This window comes from Macaca thibetana, chromosome 9 (genome assembly GCF_024542745.1).
Source record: "Macaca thibetana thibetana isolate TM-01 chromosome 9, ASM2454274v1, whole genome shotgun sequence".
NCBI classification, from domain to species: domain Eukaryota; kingdom Metazoa; phylum Chordata; class Mammalia; order Primates; family Cercopithecidae; genus Macaca; species Macaca thibetana.
In genome coordinates, this window is record NC_065586.1 from 19,076,030 (window position 1) to 19,097,124 (window position 21,095).

The 21,095-nt window shown below is 35.2% G+C and overlaps 1 protein-coding gene across 3 annotated transcripts in view; it reads left to right on the plus strand.

Annotated features, from left to right (window-relative positions):
* MALRD1 (MAM and LDL receptor class A domain containing 1) overlaps positions 1-21,095 on the plus strand; it is a 930,868-nt gene that overhangs the window by 339,494 nt on the left and 570,279 nt on the right. For all 3 annotated transcript variants that reach the window (XM_050804020.1, XM_050804022.1, XM_050804021.1), the window contains exons 8-11: positions 1,893-2,059; positions 7,571-7,663; positions 10,177-10,384; positions 19,714-19,860. In XM_050804020.1, the coding sequence (XP_050659977.1) occupies positions 1,893-2,059; positions 7,571-7,663; positions 10,177-10,384; positions 19,714-19,860 (615 nt within the window). The remainder of the gene's footprint in view (positions 1-1,892; positions 2,060-7,570; positions 7,664-10,176; positions 10,385-19,713; positions 19,861-21,095) is intronic.

Here is a 21,095-nt window from a genome sequence, read left to right on the forward strand (position 1 = left end):
ATGTATTTAGTTTTTGCTGTCTTTAGCATTATATTTATATGTTTTATTGTGCAGATTATTATTTTTTATTTTTTTATTTTTGGGAGGTAGTAGTAATATTATTATTATTGTTATTTATTTTATTTAAGTTCTGGGCTACATGTGCAGGATGTGCAGGTTTGTTACATAAGTAAACATGTGCTGTGGTGATTGGCTGCACCTGTCAGCCTATTACCTAGGTATTAAGACCAGCATGCATTAGCTGTTTATCCTGATGCTCTCCCTCCCCTCACCCCTCAACAGCCCCAGTGTGTGTTGTTCCCCTCCATGTGTCTATGTTCACGTTGTTCAGCTGCCACATATAAGTGAGAACATGTGGTGCTTGGCTTTCTGTTCTGGCATTAGTTTGCTGAGGATAATGGCTTCCAGCTCCACCCATCCTCCTGCAAAGGACATGATCTCATTCCTTTTTATGGCTGCACAGTATTCCATGGTGTATATGTACCACATTTCCTTTATCCAGTCTATCATTGATGGGCATTTGGGTTGATTCCCTGTCTTTGATATTGTGAATATTGTACAGACTATTTTCAAAAAGATTAATAGACTTTACTTTTTAGGATTATTCTTTTCAAACTGTGTTTTTTGCCTTGCAGATGCCTTGTAATTTTTTGTTGAAAGTCAGACATGATTTACTGTGTAAAAGGCATTAATGTAAATAGTGTGAGCTTTTACATTATGTTTATCCAGCTAAGGATTATGTGATGCTTAGTATTTGCTGTAGCTGTAAATATCTGAGGCTGAAATTTTGTCTAATGTTCTTGTTTTTGTCTTTCTTATTGTATTTGGGTTTCCTTAGAGACTTCTTTTAAAATTGTGTCTAGGACATGCAGCTCTTTCAGTAGCATGAAGAAGCATTTCAGACTTTATTTTTGAAAATGAAGTAAAATTACAGAAATCTCTTTATAAATCTGTGTTGTCAATGTTATTAAGTTCAAGAACAGCTCAAATTGGTTTTAAATGTCAGATGGGGAAAAACTTATCTACAATATCTTTATGTAAAACAAAATCCATAAGTGACGTTTAAAAGGACCGTAGATATCTCATACCTCTGTGTGGCTTGGTAAGAAAGAAGGCATTTTAAGTTGTATTTCCTAAAACTATAAAGGATTTTCTATAAAAAGTAAATCATAAAATCATCCAAAGGGGCAAGAATTTTGGGAAAGATGAAGAGAAATTCTTGATTAAAAAAAGGATTGAATTGTGATATTTAAAAGAAAATGACGATAATTTGGTGGTGTAGCAATTTGTATATGTAGATTTCTTTTCTAGGAATCTTTTTTTTTTTTTTTTTTTTTTTTTTTTTTTGAGACGGAGTCTCACTGTGTCGCCCAGGCTGGAGTGCAGTGGCCGGATCTCAGCTCACTGCAAGCTCCGCCTCCCGGGTTCCTGCCATTCTCCTTCCTCAGCCTCCCGAGTAGCTGGGACTACAGGCGCCCGCCACCTCGCCCGGCTAGTTTTTTTTTTTTTTGTATTTTTTAGTAGAGACGGGGTTTCACTGTGTTAGCCAGGATGGTCTCGATCTCCTGACCTCGTGATCCGCCCATCTCGGCCTCCCAAAGTGCTGGGATTACAGGCTTGAGCCACCGCGGAATCTTGAATTTTTACAAAAAGGTTTTATCAAATTTTGTTTATAGAAATTAGGAGAAGATTTCTGTACATATTGGAACTAATATAAAAATTAAAACCTCTTATTTGTAGTTGATGTAACCATTTGAAAACATTCTGTCCTTTTAAGTGAAATATTTGTGTTTTAAATCCGGTTTTGAACACTTCAGAAATGTAATAGTTTTAGTCAGACAGAAAGAAACTAATGTTTTCCTAAATTGCTTCTTTTTTCTTTTATATTTCAGGTTATTATGTATGGGTAGGGGCTAAGCATGCTTTTCCTTTTAACCATTTAGACAGCAGGGCTTACCTAAATAGCTCTGTGTGTCATTGCTTGGGCAAGAGCTGTCATCTTCAATTCTATTATACTATGGAAAGCAGTGTCCTGAGAGTCAGACTGTATAATCATAAGGTAAGAAGAAAGTTGCATTTATTTCAAATTCATTGAATCAGTGAAGTTTCTAACTCTTGGCAGCTTGTGTTTTCATTTCTCAGTTGCACATAAGCTTTTACTCTTTAACTTGACTTTATTTGGTATACTTTTTAAAAGAATTTTTAAGAAACAAGCATAGGGGACATGCTCATGTACAAAAGTTAATGTGATAAGCTGCCCAATATTTTTTCATAAAGTTTTCAAAATTCATCAAAGTGAATTAAAGAAACTGTAGATCTAATAAAAATGAGATAGCTGAGATTCTGTATCGTGAACTCTGTATTGAAGCTCTGATGTGATCTGTTTTGGGCATTACATCTATATATCATTAGAACTATAATGGTTGAAACTTGTTTGGGTAGCAGTCGACATAATTTTCAAGACTGGTAATTATCGATTAAATATTGAAAAAATGGCACACTGGGTGGACTGAGTCCATTCTTCTTCTCTCTCTCCTTGTCTAACATGCTCAATGAGTTCTAAAGTGTAAAGTTGGGTGAGTACTCCAATTAGAAAAAGAGATAAAAACAAACTGACAGCTGATTCCATAGTATAGGAAAAAACCTGCTTTTTCTACTCGTATGCCCTCAGCACTCCCAATATCTTACTTCTGACACCAGATTCGTGTTTTTTTTTTTTTTTTTTTTTTTTTTTTTCCAACACAGCAATTCATTTCTCTAGCAGACACCAACTGAGTGTCCTATGATTTGCCTCAATTCTGACACTAGCTACCTGGAGATAGTGCAGATTCCACGGGTTGAGGTCTCAGGCCCACAATACTACCCCTACTTCAGATGTCAATCACAAGATTCCTATTGTGAGCAGTGTCTCTTACCTACCAGCTATAAATCGCAGTTCCCATGGCCCCCTTCTTAGGTTTGATAATTTGCTAGGATGGCTCACAGAATTCACGAAAACATTTTACTCATGTTTACCCACTTATTATTAGAAATGTAGATGAACAATCATATGGAAAAGATGCATAGGGCAAGGTATGTGGGAAGAGGGGTGGTGCTTTGCTTCCATGCATCCCCGGGTGTGCACCCTATAGGAATCAGCACATGTTCAGCAATCTAGAAGCTCTCTGAAACCGTACTCCAGAAATGTTTATAGAGGATTTGCCATGTAGGTATGATCAATTATTAGCTTAATCTCCAGCCCCTCTCTTCTTCCCAGAAGAGGTGGGACTGAAAGTTCCAAGATTCTAATCATAGCTTGATCTTTCTGGTGATGAGTACCCTAAGATTCTATTAATATCCCTATTGATTAGGAAATTTACAGGTTTTTGGGAACTCTCTGCCAGAAAGTGGAGATGAATACATATATTCATAATAAATAATACATAATGTATAATCTTATGTAATATAATATATAACAAATAATGTATTATTTAATGTATCCAGATTTATATGGATTCACATAATTACATCTATGTGGATGTGAGATATCTATAGATATAGATATATATCTCTACACATCTACATAGATGTAAAAATATAGATAAATATGGATGTGATATATATACATATATCACATATCTATAGATGTTGATGTGATATATATATATCTTCCCACACATTCATAAACATACATATAGATATGTAAAGTAATATACATATGCATATAAATTCTTTTTTAATTGCATGCGATATAATTTTTCTGGCATTCTAGAACTTGTTATGTTTTTGTGATTTTTGCACTAGTACTTTGTAGTCGCTGCCCTGCAATCTATTTAATATATTTCATTCCATTTGGTAAGGTGTGGGGGGAGGAAGAAAAGGGGACAGCATCTCCTTATCCTTCCTGCAGCACTACAAACTGTCCAGATACATGGCATCAATTTTACCGAAAAGGAAGAGAGAAAAAATTTAACTGTATCCATGTACGTTCCACCATTCAGGCCTCAATATTTCAGTTGCTGTCACCTGTGCTGTTTGAACCAATCCCAGTGAGCCTCCATGCAGTCTGCAACATTCTATAATTTCCAGCTCCTTCTTCAGTAAAGCCATAGTAGATAAATTCTAGAATAATTTCGTTGAGTTTAAATTATAGTTAAAAATGGTTAAATTATATATGTGGGCCTATGGTAATGCTTTTCAGATGGCAGATAATTATTTCATTAAAATTGAATGAGTTCTTAGCCTAAATTTAAGTAGAAATTTGTATTATAATATGATCTAATCCTGAGGATTATTTTAATCTGCTCTGAAAATGAGTGATGCATTTTAGAAGTTTCATTGCATGTAGAATGGAATTATGTTTTTAATTATGAATGTGTGTATGTATTGTGTATATAATTATGAATGTGTATTATTGTAATTATGAATGTGTGTGTATAGTATGTGTGTATTTATGAATGTGTGTAGATTGAAATTACTGAAAATGAGCAGTGCCATTCTTCCGGTGGCTTTAGTACTATGCAAGAAAGGAGTGAAAACAAATTGGCTTTAAGTATTACATCATATATAAATGATGTTAGATACCACACATCGTTAACTCTATTAATCAGTAATACAGTTATCGAGATTCTGTCTGTCATATTATAAGAAAAGAAGTTAATCATAGGGAAATGATCTAGTGCATTAACCAGAACCAAATGGTTGTACATCTTAGAGATTGTTGACTGATGCTTGATTCGTTAGACAGTATTCTGTGAGGTGTCCTGTCTTTTCTGATACTATTTGCTATCCTCTATACATATGTTACTCACTGATGCAAAATCTGCATCAAAGTACATTTAAGTCACAAGTCAGTGTTTTATCACACACTTAAAAGGACTCTAAAGCTATCATTTAAAAAAATAGCTCTTGATGAAAATGATGATTTACGTCTTTCTCTGAATAGAATGCTGTTTTCTGTTATGAACATCTATTACTCTATAAATGTGAGCAGGTAAGCCAAGAAATATCTAGCAAGAATGCTGAAAGTTGTTTTCTTTATTTCCAGAGGACATTAAAACTTAAGAAGTGAAAAACTCAGGGGAAGGCAAGTTGTTAAATACAAAGTTCACTGAAGTGTGTAGCAATTAAAGTTTGTACCATCTAACTATTCTTGGGTTAGATCTGTGTCCATGATCTATAAAATAACACTCATAGCAACAGCCTACTTTTTATTCTGTGTAAAGTTTCCATATAATTATTTACCAAAAAAAATTACGTGTAATTTTTCTTTACAACCAAATTTACTTGTAATTCTTTACGAGATTACATGGTCTTATTCCTAGATGTGATCAAAAGTAGTGAAACTCAACAACGTTGACTTTGGTACCCTTGATTTCTTTACTGGAAGAGAAAAGCATAGACTGGCATCTCTAAGAGATAAAGTGTTAATAAATATGTTAAATATTGTTCTTGAAAGTTAAATCAGCATTATCGATCCTGGACTAGGGGAGCAAAGATATATTTTTTTAAAAATTATTTACTGATTTTAAGATAAAAGAAAAGTAGGACATCATTTGAAAAGCTTTGCTGAGTTGGAGATTTCTTTTTTTGCATTAACACCTGTGAAAAGTAACTAGAAAGAGGGAGAGTAAGAACAGAAATAAAATGAAACCTGATTTCACTTAGAATAAATTCTTTTTACAAAACATTGCTAGTGCCATCAGACTGGAAAATGTATAGAAAAATTTAGATCTTATTCACTGTGTGCTATGAACTTGGCTTATGAAAAACCATTTAAGTTTGGAAAGAACACTGCTCACTTTTCAAAAAAATGTGAGTGCACCCATCTTCAGGGGGAGCAGAGGGGAATCAATTAGTCACTGTGAAAAAGAGCACAGTAGTTCTAAATTATTTTCATAAAATGAAAGTGGGGGAAAGTGGTGAATGCAGTTTGCCAAGAGGTGTCACTGAAAGCATCTGTGGAGGGTGTAAGTGTTTTGATGCTAAATAACTGAAGTTGTGTAAGAAATAAGTAGAAGAAAAATTAGTTGCTTGTCTCAACTTTTTATAACTCCAGTTCATCCTGATCCGCCATGAAAGCTATCAGCCGACAGTATGTCCACCCAATGTGCTTCATTGTCTTGTGGAAATATTCGCAGTTGATATGAATAAGTAATGAAGTACATTGTAATGGATTTAGACTATCTTCTGAAATATTTAGGACTTGGAAATTTGGAGTAGGCATCTGAGGGTGCAGGACTAAGTTGAAAGTAGATTCATTTTTAGAAAATCTTGGGCATAAATAAAATATGTGACGCTGAGTGAGGAGACAAATATTGATATCACGTGTCATTTGGATTACAACAAGATGTTGCCTTTCAGGGCTGCTTTCTATCTCATGCTAGCAAGTGGGACAAAGCCAGGCTCAGAGCTCGACCTGAGATATAATTATGTCAATCTTCGCATTTTTATCATATTGTTACCTAAAAAATTAGTGCATTCTCTATGTAACATTATAAACAATTTGGTTTATTTTTGGGGAGAAATTTCAAATTAATTTGAATGATAAAATGTAAATAAAAATAAGATGATTTCAGAACATAAAAGCATTATCATAAATCATAAAGACCAATGCCATACATGCAGTAGACAAAATTTTGGGTAACTTATAGACTTTTTTATTTTATTTTATTTTATTTAGTTTTTTTGAGATGAATTCATGCTCTGTTGCCCAGGCTGGAGTGCAGTGGTGCCATCTTGGCTCACTGCAACCTCCGCCTCCCAGGTTCAGGTGATTCTCCTGCCTCAACCTCCTGAGTAGCTGGGATTGCAGGCACCCACCACCATGCCTGGCTAATTTTTGTATTTTTAGTAGAGATGGAGTTTCACCATAGACTTTTATTGAGCTTCTTACACTCAATAAATATTTTGAATGCAGTAAAGGCTCATTACTATACTCATAGCATGTAGTAACAATTTTATGTACATTTTGCAATCTGAAAAATGATCATTGTACAGGTGCATGACATAGATTTCTCCAAAAGATGTAAATAGGCCTTTGATAGAATGACCAAATTAAGAATGTAATTTTCAGAAAATAACTGTGTGGTTTGGAACTTGGACCAAATGTTTCCATAGGAAAAAGTATTTAGTATAAATTGAAATTGTGCAGATAATGCATCTGATAACATTTTTAACCTTTATATTGTTTTCCTGTAATATTTTTCTTTACTAGTATCATGGCAATATAACAAAATGTAAAAATGTTATTGAGATCAGCATTTAAATTGCTGATTTTATTAGCTGTTACTTAGAATTTTATTTTTGAAGCTCACTACTGCTTTTTTTTAAAGATTTCATCCAAATTTTTGTTCCATCCTAATATCGTTTATCTGCAAAAAGCAGCTTTACTGCATGAACATGCTTTATTTTCCTATTTTTTAAAATGATATTCAGCTTTTTCAATTTTACTACCAAGACTTTAGATTTCCTAGTACTTTATATCTTACAGGTAAGGTAATACCTACTAAAATGTAATTAAGAGAGCATATATGTAAATGTGAAGATTGGAATATGGGGAATGAGTGATGTCTTTCTCTTCAAATCAAAGGAAGAAGAAATATTTTGGACATACAACACATCAACTCGCAGCCAATGGGTGAAAGCAGATGTGTTAATACCAGAAGGTCTGAAGACATTTAAGGTATGAAAGAAACAAAACAAAACAAAACAAGTATTTTTTTAAATCATGGTTTAAGTTTTAGCTTTGCAGTAATAAATTGATCATGCGCTGCTAAAGTTAAATTAGCATTTAAGTTAGGGATGCGTACTTGTATATTTGGGGAGAGTGATTGCCTACTTTTTAAATTGTACCTTTTCCTTCTCAGACCAAATTTTTGATGGCAGAGGAAACTGAGTGTATCCACTCTTGTTCACAGCTTCCTTGGTCTCCACAGCCTTCCTTTCTTGCTCCCCAGCATCATGCTTTGCTCCAGGGAAACAAATTGCATTATGAAGTAGATAAATAGTAAACTGGTATTGAATTTAGTAGAGTATAGGCAAATGTTTTGAATGCAATAATTCATATCTTTATAACACATGGATAGCTCTATCTACACCAAGAAACATATGAAACATACATAGGCTCAATAGGAATGCTGTCTCTTAAAAAATTACATTGATATTTTGTTTTTGTATTAGGTTGGTGCAAAGGTAATTGCAGCTTTTGCCATTGTGGCTTTTGCCATTACTTTCAATGACCAAAACCTCAATTACTTTTGCACCAACATGTTATATGGAATGTGTAAGTTTATTTTTGCTGGAGTGTGAGTATAAAATGATGATACTGATTATATGTGTGGGTTATGAAATCCATTTCATTTCTTTATGGTGATTTTCCATTCATACATCCTATCACAGCCTATTGAGTTAACATATTGACACTTTAATTTTTTTTAGGCTGATGTCTGTTTTTATAACTTTTCAGGTACTAAACAAGTTTCTTTTTTCATAAACTGAAGATTAAATTTTGTTTTAACTCAAAGATAAAGTAAAATGTAAAGAAAATGAATTTGAGATTTATTCCGTGTTCTCAAGTGCATATGTAATATAATTAGCTGTTCAATAATTATAGGCCTTTGAGGCCTAAGTTTAAACCCATCAATTTTTGAACCCCAAATTGATATCATTTCTGCATATCTGATCTCTTGCTGCTATGAAAATACACAGCTATACACTAATAATTTTTACGTGTATGATAATTCATTATGGGAAAAGTATGTAGCAGCATACAAAGTTTTCTCATTGTTGGATATGATTTGAATTTAATATTATTTTCTAAACCAAATTATTAGACATATTTGCAAACTGCAAATTTGACCTTAAGTAATTCTTAATGAACAAACAAATAGATATCCCTTGTGTTTTTTTGTTTGTTTTAAATGGAGTCTTGCCCAGTTGCCCAGGCTGGAGTGCAGTGGTGGGATTTTGTCTCACTGCAGCCTCCACCTCCTGGGCTCAGGCAATTCGCTTGTCTTAGCCTCCCAAGCAGCTGGGACTATAGGCATGTGCCACCACACCTGGCTAAATTTTTGTAGTTTTAGTAGAGATGGGTTTCATCATGTTGGCCAGGTTGGTCTCAAACTGCTGACCTCAAGTGATCCACCCTCCTTGGCCTCACAAAGTGCTGGGATTACAGGTGTGAGTCACCACACCTGGCCTATCCCTCATGTTTTGAAAAGAAAATCTATTCAGAAACTTTAAGCTGGATGAAACTGAAGGAAGTCAATTTTAATTCTTAGTATCTGGCAGGAATTTTAACCACATTTAGGGCTGTTTAGTACAACTTTCTGCATCATGGAAATGCTTTATATCTGATGTCCAATATGGTAGCCACTGATCACATGAGGGTACTGAACAATTGAAATTTGACTACTATGACTGAGGGAACTAAATTTTATTTTATTTTCATTGATTTGAATTGAAATAGTCATCTCTGGCTCATGGCTAATGTTTTGGACAGCAAATAATTAGTTATTTGTGATACAGTCAGCTATTTATTCTTCTGCACTTTTGGTTTTAAGTAATAATTGCTCTTGGTAGAAACTCAAGCAATACTAATACTTGGACATTATCTTACACTTGACCAGCAGTGTGTGGTTGTTTCATTTGCTAATATTGCTTATCTTCAGAAAAGCTAGCAATTCAGTTGGTGACCACATAAATTACTCTTTTATGTAAGTTTACTAGAGTTTTATGTTTATTCCCTTACATTTTTTTATTCCTATATTGTGGCTGTTTCAATTTGCCTGATATTTTTCTTCATGTATTCCAATACTAATTTCAGTAGTTAAAAACTAAGTCAGATGCAGTTACAGCTCTTGTTCTATAAGTAATGACAATACTTCTTATTTTCCTTGAAAATTAAGGATGATGACCAAGTAACAAGTCTGCAGTCAGGGACATCTTCGATGGTTAAGTGGGGTGCTTGTGTTTTGCCTGATCCTGGGAGGTGTCTCTGAGCCTTTAGTGGAGCAGATGTTTCCATCAGTCTTATGAGCATGAGTTGAGCTTATCAAACAGGAACTTTGTTATATATTGCCTTGGTTGCTTTAAACACTTTTTCTCAATAACTGTTTAGTCTTTATCAACCTTCTTTAGTTTTTTGTCTTATTAAGGAGATTGTAAACTCACAAATTGATCTTTTTCTTCCTGAAGATTATTTTTGAAGGGACTCTTTTGAGCCAGAGAAGTTTTATTGGGCTTGATCACCTCTGGGTCTATGCCTGTGGACAGGCCCAATCCAGAAAGCTTTGCTCTGCAGATGAATTCCCTTGCTCTCGGGGCCAGTGCATCGCCAAAGAATCTGTCTGTGACTCTCGGCAGGACTGCTCCGATGGGAGTGATGAAGACCCAGAAACTTGCGGTAAGTGACTGAATGGCTTACTAGTTTACACGCTCTAATTCATGACTGTTAGTTGGGTTTAAAATAGTCCTTGTTTCTATCAAGGCAAAGGTAAGTCATTATGTATGAAATATGATAAATATGGATTATCGCTCTGAAACTATTACTACTATTCCTTCAGGGATCTCTATTTTAACTTAATGTTTTGGTGCTTGTTGCAAAAACTGCAACATCTCTCTCAATGTGTTCTACAAATGAATAGTTGTGATTATTGTTGGCTGGGTGCGTGAATGTGTGTACTTTGATTAAAGAGAAGATGGGTAGGAGAGGGAACCTTTTTGTACCTTCCCCTTGGAGGTATATAATATGGGTTACCAACTTTTATTAAGTGTATGCTTTTTCCTTCTCTAGTCAATCATCTTGGAAGCTGTAGCAGAGAGGGGCGAGTAGGAGGAGGGTGGCCCTTCCTCCAGGGCAGCCTTCAGCCATCATGGCTGCTCTGGAGGAAGGGCCACCCTCCTCCTACTTGCCTAGAAATCACTTCAGCTGGCCAGGCATCGTGGCTTATACCTGTAATCCCAGCACTTTGAGAGGCCGAGGCAGGCAGATCACGAGGTCAGGAGTTCAAGACCATCCTGGCCAACATAGTGAAACCCCGTCTCTACCAAAAATACAAAAAATTAGCCAGGCATGGTGGTGGGCACCTGTAATTGCAGCTACTTCAGAGGCTGAGGTAGGAGAATCACCTGAACCCGGGAGGTGGAGGTGCCATGAGCTGAGATCGCGCCATTGCACTCCAGCCTGGGCTACAGTGTGAGACTCCATCTCAAAAAAGAAAAAAAAAGAAAAGAAAGAAATCATTTCAGCCATGACTGGCGTTTGGGAGGGCCAAAATGCCCCAACACCTTTCAGGCCTTTTCTGAAGAGTCTTTGATAGAAGTGATGACAAGAGATCCCATTACTATTCAAGCATAGTCATATTTCAACAAAAATACAATTTAATTTACAATCCACAGGATGATTCTCATATGAGGTAACTTAGCAACTGAGATCCCTGTGTCTCTTTAGAAAACATGAATTCCAAGGATATGAATCCAGTTTCTGTATCACAAACAGGTGGTTTTTAAAAGATATTAAAAATTTGACATTTATTTTACTGCAGTGTTTTTGCGAGATGTTTGGTTGAGCAGAGGTGAAAATATTATAATAGGAGAAATGCCACCTTTTAAGTGAAAAGCTCTGTATAATAGGTTTCTCTTGGGAAGCCTGGATTTTATTAAGAGCAAAGCAGAGGGACATGGGAGAGAGGAGATGAGAAAGTAAGGTTAAAATCCCCTTCTGCCATGTTCATCAACAGCAATCCAGTTAATACCTCAGACTCCTAGCTTTAGACCAAGTAATCGGCTAACCATTGTGAGTTCAATGGAGCTTTTGGGCGGCTCCCTTCTTTTGTTCAAAACAAACAATGTAAGAACAATTTATTTACTCCAATGTATGTGATGTTTCTTTCTATGTTTTATTTAAATTTTTTACAGACAATTTGGTGCATTTCTATTGGGAAAATATTTCTAACAGTTTCTATAATTCTTAATGTCAATAACTGAAGGAAAATATATTTCCTTTCTTTCCACTTACATAATATTTATTTATTTATTTATTTAATTTTGAGACAGAGTCTTGCTCTGTCACCCAGGCTGAAGTGCAATGGCATGATCTTGGCTCACTATAACCTCTACCTCCCGAGTTCAAGCGATTTTTCTGCCTCAGCCTCCAGAGTAACTGTGATTACAAGTGTGTGCCATCACACCCAGCTAATTTTTGTATTTTTAGTAGTGACGGGGTTTCACTGTGTTGACCAGGTTGGTCTTGAACTCCTGATCTCAGGTGATCCACCCACCTCGGCCTCCCAAAGTGCTGGGATTACAGTCATGAGCCACTGCACCTGGGCACTTGTGTATTTGAAAGTTTAGCTTTTTTCCCCTCCATTGTTTTCCCCGTAGTAAATCATTCTTTATGTTCACCTTTTAAAAATTGTTTAGCATTTGATTTTTGACATATTTTCTCATTTACTGAAGTTTCATTGACTATATATATGACATTTTTCCAATTCAGTAGATCTTGATACTGTTCTGCTATTTTCTTTGGGTGAGTGCAGGAACGGGTAATTGTGTTTCTCAACAAAAACAGTATTACTTAATAATCTCTTAAGTTTTTAAATAGTATAACCTCATTTGTCCAAAGCAAACCTGTCATGTTTGCATGACTGAGATTGACTTGATATAGGGAATATGTCATAAAAATGTAGCCATATTGCATACAGTATATATGTGTATTCATGTATTTTGATACCAAAATGAGTTTCATGTATTTATTTATGCAATTATTTCTGCTGTGAAGTTATATAGATTTGAATTATTAGAACTGATATAAATTTACATTTTTTGCTGCACTAAAGTATTTAATATATTTGTGCATATAGATACGTGCATATGTATATTCTTACAAAATAAGAGGCTTTCCTTTGAAATTTAAAACCACTTTAAAACATTTTACATATACATATGCATTTGTATTTTACAAATTTGAGTTTGCAATATCAAGTTTTTTTTCATAAACGATTGATTCTTCCATGTTTATGAAGCACAAGAAAAATACCTTTTTATCTTTTTTTTTTTTATTGCACTTTGGAATGAATCTCTAGGAGGGTATAGTCTGTGCAGGCAGTTTGAATAGCACTGGGAATACTTACCAAATTCTAGAGAATGAGTAAATATGAACTCGTGAGGATTGTCAGTTGGTATTCCACAGTGTGCCTTTCCCCAAAGGCAGACTCACTCAGGTCCTTTCTCATTATCAACTTGCCCTTACTTTTAGGCATTATTTTAATATATGGCATAACGTAGCCTCCAGACCAGTGGCTTTTCAAAAGCAGTTAATAAAAAGGGCCTGTGGGTTTTGCTGCAATAGCAAATTCCACAGACCAGAGCATCAGCATTACCTGGGAACTTAGTGGAAATGCAGAACCTCAGGCCCCGGCCCAGCCTTTCAGAACCAAAAGCCACACGGACCAAGGTCCAGGTGACTTGTCTGCATATGAAACTTTGAGAACCACTGTACCAAAGAGGCTTCAGGAAGGAATACAGCTAGGGGAAGAAACAGATGGCATCTAAAGAAAATTGATAAAAACTAAAGGCAAACAGGTCAGAGTTCTCTCAGGGTAGAAGCAAAAACTCTCATTACTTTGCTAGTCCGTTAGAGCATGAATATTAACAAAATATTTATAATGTATATTTATAATGTATATTAACAAAATATTTATAATATAATCCTGTTAGAATCTAGTGTATTCTTATTAAATGAAATATTCCCCATTCATTTCCCATACATGGCTTTCTTTCTTATTTCACAGAGAGCTGATTAACTTCTAGAGGATTCATAAAATATTTTACTTTTCACGATCCAGAATTTTTCTCAGATGTACAATGAAATTATTTCTTGTCTGCTCATATGCTGTAGTGTTTAAATATGCAAGAGAAAGCTTTTTCATAATCTTAAAATATTACTTTAACTGATGAACTCTGAGTAAAATTTCTCTAAAACCAAACAATAGGTTTTCTATGTTTATTAACATAATCCTGTATTAAATGAGAGCAGTTAAGATTAAAATACATCTGCACCCTCATGTTCATTGCAGCATTATTCAAAATATCCAACCAAAACAACTGAAGTCTCTGAGAATAGATCAAACAAGTGGGGTGTGTGTGTGTGTGTGTGTGTGTGTGTATGTGTGTGTGTTTATAAAATATATATGTACTCACAATGGAATATTATTCAGCAATAATGAGAAAAATCCTGCTATTTGCGATGGTGATGAGCCTGCAGAGGATGATGCAAAGTGAAATAACCCAGACAGAGAAAGACAAATACAGCACAATCTCACTTATACATGGAATCTAAAAAACTTGAATTTGTAGAAACAGAGAGTAGAATGACAGTTGTCCAGGGTTGAAGCCTGGCGGAAATGGGGAGGTGTTGGTCAAAAGATACAAATTTTCACTTACAAGATGAATAAGTTCTGGGGGTCTAGTGCACAGCCTGGTGACTATAGTTAATAACACTGTATTGTATTTTTGAAATTTGCTGAGAGTAGATCTGAAATCTTCTCATCACACACACAAAAGGTAACTATATGATGAAATGATGCTACTTAGCTTTACTGTGGTAATCCTTTCACTATGTATATGTATATCAAAACATTACATTGTGTACCTTAGTTACAATTTTATTTGTCATGTAAACATCAGTAAAGCTTAAAAAAGTAATACATATATATGCAATATGTTTTAAAAATTTCTATCAAAATAATTAAAATACATCGTGCCAAACATATCCAAAGATACACATTGGATCCTTGAACAGTTTATACATGAAATAGATATAATTTTCAGATACACGCTACAACATGGATGAACCTTGAAGACGTTAAGTCAAATAAGCCAGAGACAAAAGGACACATATTGTTTGATCCCACTTATATGAGGTACCTAAAGTAGGCAAATTCATAGAGACAGATAGTAAAATGGTTGCCAGGGTTTGAGGGGAGGGGATATGGAAGTTATTATTTAATAGGGGTGGAGATTCAGTTCGGGAATGAAAAAGTTCTGGAGATGGATGGTAGTAATGGTTGTACAACAATGGGAATGTACCTAATACCATAGAACCTTACATTAAAAATTGTTAAAATATTACATTTCTGTCATGTATATTTTACCACAATAAAATACACATTTGTATTTGTATATAAAATTTTCAATAACTCATATAGGAAAAAAAATATATATATAGAATCTACTTCACTGTGTTCCAGAAAAGTTGGCATAATAGATATATCTTCAAATCAAAATAGTTCAGGAAATTCCATGAAACAGGGTTTTTCTTATTATAGGATATTAAAACAATTTTAAATGCTAATATGAATTGTGTGCCTTCAAAGGGAACGTTGGCATAATAGTCAAATGAAAGAAATTGAAAGCAAGAATGTTGTACAATGCATTAATTTTTACTGTGATATTGTCTCTAGAAATCTTTCATGTTAAAAAAAAGTTGAATGCTAAAACATTTCATCAAGGGAAAGGAAATACCAACATAAAAATATTTAGTGTAGCAATGATCTGTGTGGGTTTGCAATACATATTAACAAAATATTTATGTAATCCTGTTAAAATCTAATATATTCTCATTAAGTGAAATATTCCCCATTCATTTCCCCTACATAGCTTTTTTCCCCCCTTATTTCACAGAGAGTTGATTAACTTCTAGAGGATTCATAAAATATTTTACTTTTCATGATCCAGATTTTTTCTCAGCTGAACAATGAAATTCTTTCTTGTCTGCCCATATGCTGCAGTGGTTAAATATGCAAGAGAAAGCTTTGTCATAATCTTAAAATATTACTTTAACTGCCAAACTCTGAGTAAAATTTTTCTAAAATTGTGAACAGTGGCATATCTCATACTGCACTTAGAGATGGTGAAGCGTATTCTATAATCACAGAAAGTTAAAATAAAAGCAACCAAGTAATCAAAATCATTATTTTAATGAAAGTACTTTATTTATAACATGAATAGATATTTTTTAGATTTTGCAAATGTTTACATTTAACACATATAGTATGATAAGGCATTTAATAATTGCTATAATGCATTTGACTCTCCTGGCTTTCTTCAGATATTTATAAGTTCACTTTAAAGTTTTTGAATTACACAGGGGAGATATTAATGGAAGAACTTCAATTTAGTTACTGGAACTCGACTTATATTTTACAGTACAGTGAAGTTCTTGAACTTTTAGCTTTAAAAAATATTCTTTTACATGTACAGGAACACATTAGTAAAAACAGCCAAGCAATTCACCAAGGTTTTTACAGAGGTGGTTGCACCATGTCACCGTATTGCTTTCACAAATCTTTACAGTGATGGATTTTGAAAGCTAATTTTCATTTTTCAAAGGATAGTGGTGTTTAGCGTTCTGTAAAAAGCACAGTGATTGACATTTTTTAACCGATAAAACATCTAGGTAATGAAAGAAATGGTTTGAACTTTTGTCCTAAAGCCAAATTTCAACATATATGCAATCAAAAGTTGCTTTTATCTTGAGAGCTTCGTTCTTTACGTCTTTGCGGTTGAGTGACCAGCTCAATTGTGAAGAGTCTGGGTAAGGGTGTGGTGTGCATCAGTCATATGGTACTTTCCATTTTCACACTCATCGATCTCATTGCCATTTCACACCACTGCCTTGTTGGGGAAATTAGGATGGTGACTTCAGCAGCTCTCTGTGATGAAGAAGATTGCTGTTTGCATGGATTTGCTTCCTTTGTATAGCAATGCATAGTTTGCTGCCCTAACAGTGCAATATTGAGTTTATTACTCAAACAGGGACTGAGAGAGGGAAAAGATGCTAGGACAACAGGCATGCATTGAAGCAACCCTGGGCCAGGCCAGACATGTGGTCACTCTACCCATGGAAGATTTTGTATTCCAGGGAAGTATGTTCTAGGATTTGGGGGTACCCATGTAGTGAAGTGGAAGAATTTCTTGGTCAAATCCATAGCCAAGAATTTGGAACTTTGAAGCACATTTTGGAGGCCAAGTATGTACTTTGAGTCTTAAATATTTCTTTTTTTTTTTTATATACTTTAAGTTCTAGGGTACATGTGCACAACGTGCAGGTTTGTTACATATGTGTACGTGAGCCATGTTGGTGTGCTGCACCCATTAACTTGTCATTTACATTAGGTATATCTCCTAATGGCTATCCCTCCCCCCTACCTCCTCCCCACAAAGGACCTGGTCTGTGATGTTCCCCTTCCTGTGTCCAAGTGATCTCATTGTTCATTTCCTACCTATGAGTGAGAACATGCCGTATTCCACACTCCACCAACTGACAGAAAATTTTGGAGGTGGCCTAGAAGGTGGCAGAGCTCACAGAGGACCAAAGGATTAGACCAGAGGGTTCTGTGAATGCCCAAGGAGAAAGTCACAGCTGTGTTATAAGTTCTCAAGATTGTGTCAGAAAACAAAAAGGCACTCTCCCCTGGGTAGTAATGTTTTGTCAACAACCATATCCAATAAATTGTGTAGACACACCTGAGAAAAGAAAAACATAGCCAAGAGCAATAGATTTCCAGCTCGGTATATGGGCAAATTGCACTTCCTTGTCATATCAGTGCACCATTAGGTGATATGCAGCATGTTTTTGTTACTATACTGTAGTCGATTTAGTTGTTTTTTGTTTGTAGATAAATCCATTTAGAGGAAAAAAATAATATTCATTTGTAATGAAAGAAATGTTACACCAAAATCTATGAATGCTTAAGTTCCTGGAGAACTTGAGCCCCAGGGAAAAGTCAGCCCTTGTATCTGCAGGTTACATATCCTGCTAATACTATATTTTTGAATCACGATTGGTTGAATCTGCAACAAGGAACCCACAGATATGGAAGACCCACTGTCTATTCTATGACTGTCTAACAAGCATGGCTTTCAGATCTAAAGGTTCAATTTGCATGTAGAGAAATTGAAAGTGGCATTATCATTTGCATACCACACTTCAATGTTTTAATAGTTGACATATCAGGGGTAAAAATATGTGGTCATAAAATCAGGTGTCCCTATTTATGGAGATTTGAAGATGCTTTGATTATTAGGATATAGTGAGCTTATTCGATATGCTAGTTAAATTGGTCATATTATTTAAAATTTACAAGTTAAATATAATGGTCAGAAGCAAACCTATGGCAATGGAATCTTTTAAATTATGAAACAGAGTTCCTGGTTTAAGGAGGCTTCATAGTATGAGCTTTTGGTGTCAGGTTCAAAGTCTCGATGTCTCAATTACTAAACTGTACCACAGGCAAGTTGCTTCGTGTTCTGAGTTCCAATTTTCTCTTTTAGGAAATGGTATTTACTATGTAGAGTGTAAGAATTAAGGGTAATATGTGTAAAATACCTGCTACATACTTAGAACTCAGTGGTAGTACGGCTCTTTTTATTGTTATTAAAGACGATAGCATGAAGATCTTAGGAATCCTGTCAAAAATTTGGATGTTTTCTGACAATCAATTTAATTCTCCTTTTCTCCCCCACTGTTTGAAAAGTGCCTCAGCATAAAGAGGAATATTTAGGAATAAGCTTATAAATTAATTGTATTAATTTTTCCCCAAAAGTACTATCTAAGATAGTCTGATACTATGATTCTTATTTTAGGAAAATGAAATTTAAGCACATAAAAATGAATTTCTTGAAAGCACAAATCAAGCTATTAGACTTTCTAGTTGAATGCCCAGTCTTATGAAACTGTCTATTTTTCTCTCATAAATCTGGTGTCAAAGCTGTGAAACATGCCTATAAAGTATGCTCCAAACACCGACTTTCTCTAGAACCAGTTCTTTTATGATAAATGGAGGAAATTAAGTACTTGGAAACTTTTGAGTTATGTATTAAGTGAAGACAAGCTCAGGCTGGGCACAGTGGCTCATGCCTGTAATCCCAGCACTTTGGCAGGCCAAGATGAGCAGATCACTTGAGGTCAGGAGTTCAAGACCAGCCTGGCCAACATAGTGAAACACTGTCTCTCCTAAAAATACAAAAATATTTGGGCATCGTGGCATGTGCCTGTAATCCCAGCTATTTGGGAGGCCGAGGCAGGAGAATTGCTTGAACCCAGGAGGTGGAGATTGCATTGAGCCATTGAGCCGAGATTGTGTCACTGCACTCTAGCCTGAGCGACAGAACGAGAGTCTGCCTGAAAAAAAAAAAGAAAAAGACAAAAGATAACACAAGCTCAGTTCAGAATATCTAATTTACCTGCAATTCCAAAACGGCTAGGCATTTTTTTTTTTTGAGAAAGTGTTAGGATAGAATAATAAAATGAATACTGAGATGCTGACCTCAAGTTGTTTGCGTGTCCAGAATTAATTTAAATTTCCCCCTTCCCAATGGATTTTCTTCCTTTAAACTACCATCTCAGCAGGTTTATACTGGGCAAGCAAATTAGTTACTCCCTGAAAAGCTCTGGAGTTCCACTTTGCATCATTAAATACAATGGAAATGGCCAACTAGAATGAAATGTATCAGACTTACAGATAGAAGCATGTGGAAGGGTCATGCCTCACACAGCACCTGGGATATGGTGTGGGACTGGATAAAGGCAAGCTATTCTGATAATCAGAGAACATTCACTACCAAGAAGAATAATTTTGCAGGCCTCCTAAGATGATTAGCTAATGCAGAGCAGTGTTTCCCTGCATGCTCTTTGTTTCTCCTCACCTTTTTCTCTTCCACGTGTAACAGCAAAGCATCTCACCTGTGACTTTGAGTCGGGTTTCTGTGGCTGGGAGCGATTTCTCACAGAAGATTCACACTGGAAACTGATGAAAGGATTGAATAGTGGAGAGCACCACTTCCCTGCAGCTGATCACACAGCAAACATAAATCATGGTAGGACATTTTCCTCTTTAAGAAAAAAAATTAGTTTTCTTTCTTGCATGTTGTGGGATGATGATACTATGTATTTTCATTTTTCCTCTGTAGGCTATATACATGGAACTCTCGTTTGTCTTGCTTTAAAACCTGCTGACCAAGTTAATAATTAGTGGGTAATTGAGTTCCCTGAAAGGAGCGTTGTTTTAATCACCAACATTTTTGTTGTTGCAATTTTTATAAGATTGGGTTAAAGGCATAAAGAGGTGGAAAAGTTTTCTGATCATTTTCTCAAGTTGCCCAGAATCGAGTACAGTAGACTTGCCTTCTTTTTAGAGCAATCCAGTTTTTTCAAAACAGGAAGAAACATAGTCTAATCTTGTTTCTGGGAACTGAGAACAGAGATTTAGCACTATCTGTAACATAAATCTACAAATACTTGAATGCAATTTAATCACTCTTCATGCTTCTTTATAACAAACAGTCTTATTCTTCCACATATATATTTTTAACCGTCATTCCAGTGTTTACATATCCTCTTAAAATAGGAACCATAACTACCTGTGGTATTCCAATAAGTATCTGTGAAACACCAATAAAACAGAAAGGGTTTGTTCTCTTTTTTGTTTTGTTTACATTTATCATCGGATGTCATTCCCCATATAAGTTAGCATCATATTAATTTTACTTCTTAAATGTATATATTTTAAGTAAAGACGCTGTCTCTCCGTGTTGCCCAGGCTGATCTCGAACTCCTAGCCTCAAGCAATCCTCTCACCTCAGCCTCCCAAACTGCTGGGGTTATAAGAGTGAGCCACCACACCTGGCCAGCCGTATAATAGCACAACTGTACTTGTACTGTAGATCATCTTTCAACCTCATTAAACATTATCCTATTTGTTTCTTCTTTCAGACTTCCAAAGAATTATACCAAAAATAAGTATTGATCATATTTTTAATTACAGCCATTGGAAATTAGGGTTGGTGGTAGTGGGTGAGGGTACTAGGGGATGGGGTGGGAGAATTTAACCATCCATCTGTTGGCTACAGCCGTAAACCCAATTTGTTGTTTAACAGTGTGGTAAGTTCTTAATTTTTGCTTTTGTGCCATGACTTATTTCTTTAAGATTTGTGGCAGACTATATTAAGTTTAAAGTTTAAAATAGATAGGGGACTATAAATCATTGGAACTATGTATTAACAGCACATTTTCTCTAAACTTATATAATATTTTACTTCTTTTCCTCTGTTCA